The 11,963-nt window shown below is 39.8% G+C and overlaps 1 protein-coding gene across 1 annotated transcript; it reads left to right on the top strand.

Annotated features, from left to right (window-relative positions):
- Positions 1-10,439: 10,439 nt before the first annotated feature.
- On the top strand, positions 10,440-11,567 carry LOC129741934 (uncharacterized). Its single transcript, XM_055733760.1, has 2 exons — positions 10,440-10,627; positions 10,687-11,567. Exon 2 carries the CDS (start codon positions 10,914-10,916, stop codon positions 11,565-11,567), a length of 654 nt encoding a protein of 217 aa, XP_055589735.1. The 5' UTR covers positions 10,440-10,627; positions 10,687-10,913.
- The last annotated feature ends 396 nt before the right edge of the window (positions 11,568-11,963 follow it).

The following is an 11,963-nucleotide window of genomic DNA, read 5'->3' as shown; positions in this document are numbered from 1 at the left end:
TCGACCGAACGACCGAGCGACCCAGAAAAGCTTTCGGCTTCATACAAAATCCTTAAACCATGGACTTCCAGAGATGCTCCGGCGAAATTCCTTTCTTCAAACTCCGATCGTAAAAGAGATATAAAATGAATAAAAGATTTGGGATTTTCCACTTTTCCGGAGATTTTGGCGCTCGGTTGCCATTGTTGTTATTGTTGTTGTTGTTCTGTTCCTCCGCTGCTTCTCGGTTGAGTAGATTTCGTTTGTGTGGGAGGGCTCGCTCCAACCTTTTACTTCACTTTTTGTTCCCGGAGAATTCTCCGAAAAAATGTGTTGTGGCTGCAACGGCATTCTTTGCATAGGGCGAAATGCGGTTCATTTTTGCATTTTATTTGTGATGCCTTTTCAGCACTAGGGTTGCTAGCGGTGCTTTGAAGTATAAATTCGAAAAAAAAAATGGAATTACTTCTTTAGTTGAGCAACATTCTGTTCCTTTAATGAACTACTTAACCACTGATCTTATTTGTAATAATTTTTATATTCGTTTTTTTTTTTCAATTCGCAAATTGATGCTCCAGGACAATAGACTTATGTATGTTTATAAGAAATTTGACAAATACAAAGTCAATTATGCATTAAAATCTCATATACCTATTACCCGCTTTTACAGTTAGCTTAGCTTAGCTTAGCTTGATTGACTACTCACATCCACCTTAAGTCATTGAAATCAAAATGCCGTTAAAAATTAGGAATTATACTTTTAAAATGATATAAAGTTCTTGTTTTCCATAGTTCATTGCATCATAATAGTACTAAAGCATTTCGAATTCCATAACCGCTGGTGTGGCTCAGTAGAATGAATTCTACATCACCAATAGTTGCAACTCCGTGATTGACCGAGGCCATCAATTTTGCCCAGAGGTCAAAAGAATGCTGTCTGGGATTGACAACACATTCACAATGAACAAAAATGATGCTCTCTCTTTATACATCAATAACGGCGCCGGCCACGTCCTAGTAGTCAATAGATAGAGAGGAAAATAAGAGAAAGGAATGATAGAATGTAAAATTATGCTTTAGGACCGAGGTCACCTCTGCATCCTAGCAAAACAATTTTTGTAGGGATGGGGGAAACGGGATATGATCAGGAAACACCTTTGACAAGTGTATTGATCTTAGTAAACCTATTCTCCGGTTTACACGCTTTTACAGTTATATGAAAAAATAATGAGTTTATCGTAACTGAATGTTTGAATTTCAATTCCACAAAGTGACATGACATTCAGTCTACGAGAATTTTCGTGAATAATGGAGACTCAAGTGTAGGGTGAGCACATTAACATTTTGTTGAACATTTTTCTGTCTGATTTATCTCCTTAAACTTGTAACCACGACAATGGACCACGACAGAGACCTACGAAATCTAACCCATAAATTTAGTTGTATCAGTCTGAAGGTGATTTAAGAACGAATATATATGTACGTCACTGATCTAAAGTTGTCTATTAATCTTTCTAAATATTATTTCAGATTGAATAAATATTCACGTTTTTCTGGGATTTTCATCCTTTTGGATGAATCAATACAGTCAACGGTGTTATAGATCGTTTGAAAAAACTTCAGATCGTCGGCATGAAGGAGTGTATCGAAATGAAGTGTTACATAGCAGGGGTCCTAGATGCCTTCCTTAAGATACTCGAAACGGTATTGAAAACATTCATGAGCGTGTATTTCTTGTTTTGGTGAATGCCTGGCGGTCCGTCAAAAATGACGCAATCCCTAAGCCGGGAATCCTAGACAATTAAATTTCGCAACCAGTATATTCTATGTGGTCAATATAAACTGAATGTACCTGGCAACCATGCTCGATACTATTATTCAGTGAACTTACGTAGAACATAAAATTAGTAACTTTTAACCTTTTTTCACGAAACCTTGTTGATATTCCAAGATCGAAAGTTTTACATTGGCTAACACTCGCTCGAGCAGCAGGATTTAAAAAATCTTAGAGATTGAAATTATTTCAAATAGATATAGACCAATAGTTTGCCAAACCCGTAAGCATTTTTAGATTTGTAAAGAAATTGCAGCAACATTCCTTAGATTGAGAAACAAAACGAGAAAGGAAACGAGGCTGATCGATTGACATTCCGTTTCATAAAATCACAAAATATTAACAGTTTTTATATAGGAAAAGTGAAAATTGTTGTTTATGCTACAAATTGCGAAAAAAAGATTTTTCAGCATAAGTGCAACGAGTTTCATGCACAATTTTATTCAAATTCGAAAAATTGCCTTGTAAATTTATTAATTAACCAACAAAAGGACGTCTCAACAAATAACAACATGTAGACGACCACGCCAACGACTGAAAATTTATGTTCAAGTAAAACGTGAAATGTACTTTTAGACACTAAATTTAGTGCTGAAAAGTAGTACTTTTCTATACTGTTTTTAGTGACGAAATGTTACCTTTACAACGCTGAAACGCATTTAGGGTATTTAATTTATTTTTCCTTGCTGAAAACACTTTTCCTAATTTAAGTTGAGTTTTAAGGAAAAATATTAACAGTGAAGAGTTGAGAATTTTACAAATCGGCAATGCAAATGGAAGGCAATTTTATAAATATGCAATTTATAGATAGGTTCATGTTTGGAAAAATTATCTAAAAGTATCTGAATATATGCAAAAAGGTTCTCCTTTCATGAACAAAATGAGCCACCGGTGGATCCATGATATGAAATTTTCATTAATAAATTCAGTTTCTGTTGTCCGCTAAATTCAAAATAGGGGTATTTTGGTAAAAATCTTGGCCACCTATGATGAAGCAAAAATTACGAAGACAAACATTAAAAATCATTTGAAATTTTTAGTTTTCTCGAGCTTTGGCAAACATGGCAATCTGGAATGGTGATTTTGAAAGCATAGATGAGTATGAATAATGCTTAATGAATGTACACCCTATTTCCGAAAAGCAATTTAAAAAATAATTCAAAAAAGGCTTAATTTGCCTAAATTGGACAAAATGGTAAAACTGAGTTTGTTTCGACGGAATCCAAGTGTTTCGGATTTACTAAAAATTCATTGTTTAGTCACTCAATCCCGTATATTGAAACAAATATAATGACCGTTAACGTATAATGATTTATTCTAATCGATCAGGCCGTGATAAAAAGATAGCGAAAGAACTACGTGCGTTGAATGTACACTCGCAAGTGAAGTTTTTTTACTTCTCCGCTTTGTGCGGATGTTCGGTCTCCAAACGAAAAATGACCAACAGTATTTTAGGCTCGACAAAGGGAGTGCGCGCAATTGATGTGGCGAAATTTGGTGTGGCGCGAGTACACCCAAATCATCGATGACTAATTTTTGTGCGAACATACCGGCCGCCTTGAAATATTAACGAATTTCAAAAAAAAATAGTAGGACTATATCTATTCACAAGACTACATGCTGGACTGGATGGTGCTGATGATGCTGCGCTGACTGCAACTTGTAAACAGGACGGGAGATCTCAGCTCGATGTACCGCAACCTGAGAGAAGAAACGAGTCAATGTCCGAATTGGACGTTGAATTTGAAGGGTACTTATCGGATGGCTGCAGTGGGGTGACAGGTCCGACCCGTCCGATCGCGACCGCGTCACCCCCGATTGCTTTAGAGCTGGATCCCAGGACAGACTTGCTTTGTCTGGTTGCAACTTAGCAACTGATGAACAATTACAGAACTGTATGACATGCTACCGGTCGACACCGGAAGCCCTGATGACTTGAAGATAATTATGATGTGGATTAATACGCTAGCCGCTGACGTTGCTGCTTTGTTAGACTGGCTCATGGTGATTACTGGATAGGGAGTTCCAGCACGACGATCCGCAACCTACGACGTAAAAATGGGTAAGTGTCCGCTTTGGACTTTCAATTGGATAGGGTACTTAACGAAGGTAAGCGGTGGGGTGACAGGTCCGACCCGTCCGATCGCAACCGCGTCACCCCTGAAGGCTTTGGTGCTGGAACTCTGCTCAGACTAGCGTTGTCTGTTTGCCCTATTGCAATGGTTGGAACGAAGATTCTGCACGACTAGGCTGATCGTAGCTCGAGAGTTATCTGTGCTGCATTTATTCTGGATCTCATGAACGATGTTCTCTGGGAGCAATTGGCCAAACTCTGGGAAGATCAGATTCGTTGATGTGGAGCCAGCGACGAACCTTTGATGTCTCTTCATTGGATCAAAACAACAGTCGCATGTTTTTTCTAAACAGCGTTGGCCCAGAAAGCTTAGCGACAGAATGAACATCAACGATCGCATAAACGACGAACAGGAACGGAAGCAATTTATCAGGTAGAAGAATGGATCTGACGTACCAAGCTGGTGGTAAAACGGTTCTGATTTCATTTTTGAAAACGAGTATTGACTTCTGTGGTTCATCCGGTGCTTCCTCTCTTGCGTTTTTGGTGCCCATTGTCGCCGGCCGCCAAATCGAACCATATCGTTAGTAGAGGAAAAGCTTTTATTATTTACTGAAACAGCTGGACACGCTGTGACTATTAATGGACGGCGATCCCTTGAATCTGGCACTGTGCCAGCTATAATCCAGCCAAAAACGGTGTTCTGGAGGCTAGGACCATCTTCAGAAATCTTGAATCGACCATCACAGAGACAATCGAAAAAGAATTGAGCGCCAATTATGAGGTCAATCTTCCCTGGGTGACTGAAGTTGGGATCAGCAAGTATCACACCATCTGGCAAAGCCCACGACTTGCATCGAACACGACTGGCTGGGAGGGTCGCTGTTAGCTCAGGGAGTACGAAGAACGACATCGATGAACGGTATGATGAAATTCCCGAACAACGAGGAAAAACTGACGCCATCACCTGCTTTTGTGACACCGCTGTAGAACCACCGATGCCCTGGACGGTGAGGAAATCTGAGGAACTTCGAAGTTTCAAACGTTTGCTGAAGCTCGTTGTCATGAAACAGAACTGTGAACCAGAATCTAACAAGGCTCTGGCTAACCGGAAGTTTCCAGCTTGATCTTGGACACGCACAACGGCAGTTGACAGCAAAACTTGGCGTGTTGGAGTGTGTGTTTGCGTGCAAAGTACATTTGTGTGTTGGAATCTTCTGGAGAAGTCTGTGGGGTTTTTTGGCATTTGTGTAGCGGCAAACGAGGATGAGTTTTGAGGGTTGGAATGATGGCTTGTGGATGGTATCGGTTGGGAAGGTGGAGGCAATTGTTGTTGGAGTTGTGGAGCTTGCGGCACTGACTGCTGGGGGTTCTCAAGAGTTTGCGAGACGGAGGATGAAGGGTCTGAATGCAGCAACGAATGGTGACGCGATCCACAATGATGACACGAGCCTCTGCTACAGACGCGAGCCATGTGACCGGGTGATAAGCAATTAAGACACAGTCGAGCTTTCAACACTAGCTCACTGCGTTCTTCGACTGTCAGCTTCAAAAATTTCAGGCACCGAAAAACAGAATGAAAGTTTCCACCACAAAATAGACATTCGCTTGAAGATTCTACACTTGAAGGATGGCTGACTCCAAACCTCGGTCGTCTGTCCTGCATATTTGTAGAATTGGTTTCCTGGTGCGCGAGGGTTTGTAGAATTGCACAGTGATCTCTGAGAAAGCACATCAACTGTCGAAACTTCGGCACCTCTCGAGAATTGTGATGTGTTTCCCAGTGGCGCAGAGTCAACGGGTCCAGCCGAGCGCAAACCATATGTGACAGTAGAGTACTCCAGCCTTCGGTGTTTTCGCCCACTTTCTCCAGCATAAGAATGTTCTTTTCGAACTCACTGATAAGTTTGTTTAGCCCATCGTAGCTTTCTTTCCGAATTACTTCAACGTTGAAAAGTGCATTAATGTAATTTTTAACGATAAGCTTACGATTTTCGTATCGCCTTTTCAATGCAGCCCATGCCACGTCGTAGTTAGCCGCAGTCATCTCGACTGAGCTAACCTCCTGCAAAGCTTCTCCTGTGAGGGCGGAGCGGAGGTAGAAAAACTTATCCATCGCCGTCAGCTGATCGCTCGAATGTATAAGACTGTGGAACGAATCTCTGAATGTTACCCAAAAGTTGATGTCTCCATTGAAGGTTGGCAGACGTATTTCAGGCAATTTAACCCTCGCCAAACTCGCTGTTGTTTCTAAAGGTTCACTAATGCTTGTGCTTGATTTTTTCGCTACATGATCTGATCCACTTGTTAAAGACAGAAGGCGGAGTAGTTCACCTTTGAGGTTGCAAAAATCGTTTTCCTTCTCCATCGCAATGCTCGCATCTTCGTCGGCCCGTGCGTTCATCAGCGCCAGCTCCTGCTCAGGATCATCAACACCGGTCACTTCGGCGTCGGTCTGCAGCTCAATTTCCGTACGCACTAGCTGGAACTGCTTGAACGCATCTTCTAGCCGTTCTAGACGTACACCGATCAGTTCACTGGTAATGACACTTGAGTTTGCATTCGCGATGAAATGACGCACTGTTTCAAAAGTACGACACAGGTTGCTTTCCAGCTTGTACAATTCACGTAGGTCACGCATGATCACAAACTAATCTACACTGGCTATTCTTACAGTTCCAGCTAGGGTACCACTTTTTCACTCTTTTTCACTGTTATGTTGAAATTGACAGACCGCCGAATCGACTCAATGTCTCGCAAACTTCCGCTCGACACAGAAATACTCAAGCTGATAACTGGAAAATATATCGGCAACTTTCAACCAACCGACCCACTTCAATTTATCACGGATTAATTCCAACAACTCAATCCGGAACGAGAAAATGTATGCCAAACTGTGGGGTTTTGTTTTCCTCCACAGACTATCGAAACACACAGAATGCAAATTTGTACTTATCTGTTGATGATGAACTGTCCGACGGGGTTAGATCCGAGCCATGTACTGCAGGACCGGAAGAAGGTAGCACAGGAGCAACGCAAAGTGAATTCGGGTGTTGTGTACCGGATTGTACAGGTTCTGTAGTAGCCAGCAGTTGCCTTCGGTGAAGGCTCGATACAAAAAACACTTTTTTTTTGTTAAAAGTTAACTTTAATAAGGCAGCAGCGACAGACTTAAAGGGGTGAGGGAGTTGCACTAGCCACAGAATAGTTTCACTTTTCCCAAGAGCACATCGGATGATTTAATTAGCCGTCAATTGGGCCCCCAATCACTTGCCCACGGTGGCTAAAATATTATCCCCCAAATACACAGCATCAAAAGCCAAGCGGATCAAAAAAGGCGCGCGCGCGATTTGTCGCCTATTGTCTGCCAGTTTGTTTCAACCGAGTACACTACACAACTATTGTCCACTGATATTACGGAACTAGCGAGTCTCGTTATCCGGCTTTCCGAAGGACCAAAATGTTTCGACGGAATCCAAGTGTTTCGGATTTACTAAAAATTCATTGTTTAGTCACTCAATCCCGTATATTGAAACAAATACACTGCCGGCCAAAAGTTTGGGATCACCCACTAAAAAACATGCAAATTTTGATCGTTCATATCTCAGCCGTCTTAAGACGTATTGAAAATCTTCTGATCTCATTTGAAAGATAATGAGCAATAGCTATCTCGGAGGTATTTTGCCCAAATATAATGTTTTAGTTTTGAACTTAAAACTTAACCTAAAGTTAGAACATTTTCAAAAAATCGCACTCAATATTCATAGCCGATCATCTCGGGATAGGGTGGACCAAATCTCAAAATTTGAGTGGCATTAGAATTCCTGTTCTTTACTTCTCAAAACACAATCAAAAAATTTTGTGAAAAAATTCAAAAACGTATTTTTAATTAATAAAATAGACACTTGAGTTATCGTCCAAAAGTTTGGGATCACCTCTTTGTATGGTGAGTTTGGGATCATTCTTATAAAAACATGCTAATTTATTTTATTCATATCTTTCTCATCTAACATCGTATTGCAGATCTGAAGGGTTCATTTGGAAGCTAAGGAATTGTTGTTTTTTAATAAATTCATTCAAAAATTATATTTTAAGGTGAGAACTATTAAAAAAACTTTGGGAACTTTCAAAAAAACAATTAATTTCAGGTGATTTTTTTATGGTTATCACTTCAAAATATAATTTTTGAATGAATTTATTAAAAAACAACAATTCCTTAGCTTCCAAATGAACCCTTCAGATCTGCAATACGATGTTAGATGAGAAAGATATGAATAAAATAAATTAGCATGTTTTTATAAGAATGATCCCAAACTCACCATACAAAGAGGTGATCCCAAACTTTTGGACGATAACTCAAGTGTCTATTTTATTAATTAAAAATACGTTTTTGAATTTTTTCACATAATTTTTTGATTGTGTTTTGAGAAGTAAAGAACAGGAATTCTAATGCCACTCAAATTTTGAGATTTGGTCCACCCTATCCCGAGATGATCGGCTTTGAATATTGAGTGCGATTTTTTGAAAATGTTCTAACTTTAGGTTAAGTTTTAAGTTCAAAACTAAAACATTATATTTGGGCAGAATACCTCCGAGATAGCTATTGCTCATTATCTTTCAAATAAGATCAGAAGATTTTCAATATGTCCTAAGACGGCTGAGATATGAACGATCAAAATTTGCATGTTTTTTAGTGGGTGATCCCAAACTTTTGGCCGGCAGTGTATAATGACCGTTAACGTATAATGATTTATTCTAATCGATCAGGCCGTGATAAAAAGATAGCGAAAGAACTACGTGCGTTGAATGTACACTCGCAAGTGAAGTTTTTTTACTTCTCCGCTTTGTGCGGATGTTCGGTCTCCAAACGAAAAATGACCAACAGTATTTTAGGCTCGACAAAGGGAGTGCGCGCAATTGATGTGGCGAAATTTGGTGTGGCGCGAGTACACCCAAATCATCGATGACTAATTTTTGTGCGAACAGAGTTCCTTTATAGAATTTTTGTTTCTATATAAATTTCAGTCTTATATTTGAAATTCATATTGAGAGTCTTCCAACTGCTTTATCGAAAGATTAATACCTATTGATTTTGAGGAACATCTATTTAAAAATTATCCTCTGCTTAAGAAAACATTCTGTATTCAGCATATCATTTTCCTATTGACTATTCTCAAATTGTTTTCATCATTCAAACATTCTCATAGTTTAATTGGTAGAATTGCGTATTCCGTCGTGTGATTCTGTGTGTTATTGTGTGAGAACTCGAGATCTTTGTTTAAGGTATTAAACTCATTTGTATTTTTTTCTAATTTATTTAATGATAACAAGTCAGAATCAGTGTAGGGGAGAAGCGGGCTATATGCGCCTATTAAGCAGAACACTTATTTTCTCAAATATCACGTCGAATATGTGTACAAAAACTATATACACGTGTGCAGGCATCTGTTATCTATACAATGGAGTAATTTTTATGTTAAAATTTTCTTCTGTTTCCAAGAAAACGATTTTATTGTAAGTGTTGTCTAAAATGCCGAACCTCAAACCGTGTGGGCTAAATGCGCCTATTTATGTTTTGAACAAAATTTCTGTTTTTTGGTCAATATTTCCGGATAATTTTATTGAAACTACTAGAAAGTTATAATTTCCGTACGACAAAGCTGAAGTTTTATAAAAATCTATGTATATTATAATTTTGTGGAATAAAACAAAAGTAAGGGTTGCCATACTATGGAGGCAGTTCATCCATGAGAAAAACTTTATCAAATCTGTCTTTAGATCTTCAATTCATTCTTAAGATGTCATTCAGAGCTTAGATTTGAAGGTTCAGTGATAAAAATCATTTATTTATTCTATTTAACCTGTTATTTTAGGATGGAGGCATTTTACAAACATGATGGGGGCATTCAAAAACTCTCTATTATACCACTAAATAATTAGTATTAAACGTCCACAAAAGCTGAAATATGTTTAATTTATTAAGTTCATTTGAGTAAGAAACAAAAACCATCCTAACTTTTGTTATAAACTTCTTTACGTATAATTTTTAAAAGTCGAAATATTACATCAAAATGTATCAAAACATTGTATGATATTTTAATTTTTTTTTAGTTTATAAATTCATAAAATTCTTTCTTGCCTAATGTTTTAAGCGTATCACCCTCAAAATGCATTGGTCAGATAAGCTGTCTAGTCAGCCATTTCGCCAAACAGCCGTAGGGTCATTTAACCCGATAGGCCCGTTTAGGAAACCTTTCCCCTATTGAACATTTAGTCTCCATTCAAATGTTACTTTTGTGACACTAAGAAGAGCTATTTCACACAGTGTTAGTAGAACTGGCAACCTTGGTACGGTGATCGGACAAACGTCAACGCGTTGGCGCCGAAAAGGAATTGTCATTGTTAGAAAATTGATCGAAACTGCGACACGTTTTTTCCTGACCTGGCAGTTAGTTAGTTTGTAGTGAATAGTTTTAAAGAAAACAGTATGTATTTGATTATTAGTTGCTCCGATCAACTTTTAATGTATTTTTTATAGTAGGTGGAAGCTATTTGACCAGTTGCGTGTGATTTGAGTGCTCGCGGGTTTGTGAGTCGGAAGAGGTTAGGTTATAGAAATTCCTTACTGCGCAATTTGCCACTAAAATATTGTATTTCCTTTGATAGTTTGAGTGACCGTTCGGTTGTTCCGGTTAGGTGTACCGGGTTGAGCTCAATTAGAGCGGTAGGAAAGAAAAAGCGTAAGTACGCAAGTGTACTTTTTATTTACCCGAAGATAAATATGATTTTCGTCCATTAGCTTCAAATAGCCGGTGATATCCGACGGTTTAGGGTTGCCAGAGCTAGAGCTTAGGGTAAACGGCGAAACTTATTTGTAAGTTCATTAGAGATTGTTTACATTATCATCATTTAATAATAAATGTATTTACAGTCGAGTTCGTTCGCATACAACGTACTACGGAACAGTTTTTATTTCCCACAAATCTCGAAAATAAAGCTGCAACGAGCAACCTAAACCTGGAACCGATGATGGAAGGCCCTACCGGAGAGCTGTACAGCTGCGTGACATGTCGCCGCCCGGATTCAGCGCAGAGCATGGTCGCTTGTGACGAGTGTTCGCAATGGCAACATTATGGATGCGCCGGTGTTACGGCTACCATAGCCGATCGAAGCTGGCTCTGCTGCAGATGCGTAGCTATTCACAACGCAGTTAATTTGACTCAAACCGGCAACATAAACTCGCCCGAAGCACACACAACGTTTGCTTCAGCTCGCGCCGCTGAACGTCATGATAATACCACCGGTCCAATAAGAGGGAGACAGGACGATCCAAATTTCGGAAGACTTCAATCCTCGTCTAATTCGAATGCCGGATCAGTCGTCTCAGTCAATGCTATTGCTCATCTTCGTTTAAGGCACCTGAAAGAGCAAAAGGATTTGGAGGATCAAAAAGCGGAACGGGATCGCGAGTTTCTTGCTAGAAAGCAGCAGCTAGAAGCAGAAATAGCTTTGGAAGAGCTCAATGAAGGATGTGATCGTAGCGTAGGAGGAAAAAGTCATCGAAGTATCGCCGGTTGGGTGGAACAACAATGCGGATTCGTGCATACTTCTACCCCAGTCCAGCAGAAACCCGAGACAGTGGCTCCAAGTGCGAACCCACATCCCGCCATCCAACAGTGAGAGGAGCGGCAAAGAATGCAAGCAATAATTCAATCAGGTCAACAGATTCAACCAAGCACTGCGCCAAAACAAGCAGAGATTCCAGTAAGAAATCCTCCCCCAGCTATAGCACCGGGCCCAAGGAGCAATTATCTTGATTCGAATCCACGTTTTCCGCCAGTGGCTCAGAATCCAGTTCCACCTGTACCAGTGAATCCGCTAACATTGCCACCGCCGAGCTCGTCGCAGTTCCCTGGATTTCCAGTGATGAATAACCCCTACGGGACGATGTATTTTCCAAATATTCCTGACATGCCGTCATCTGGTGCTGATTATCAGTTTGCGCACCCTCAGGGAGGAGTCTTTATCAACAACCCAGTCAGGCATCCGAACTTTGGTTTGAATGTACAGCCGTGT

Source organism: Uranotaenia lowii, chromosome 2, assembly GCF_029784155.1.
Source record: "Uranotaenia lowii strain MFRU-FL chromosome 2, ASM2978415v1, whole genome shotgun sequence".
Classification (NCBI taxonomy): Eukaryota; Metazoa; Arthropoda; class Insecta; order Diptera; family Culicidae; genus Uranotaenia; species Uranotaenia lowii.
Note: the sequence above shows the minus strand (reverse complement) of the source record. Positions and strands in the feature narration are given on the sequence as shown.

Bases quoted from the DNA above. Each gene is read 5' to 3' on its own strand.
- LOC129741934 (XM_055733760.1), top strand. From the start codon at position 10,914: ATGATGGAAGGCCCTACCGGAGAGCTGTACAGCTGCGTGACATGTCGC.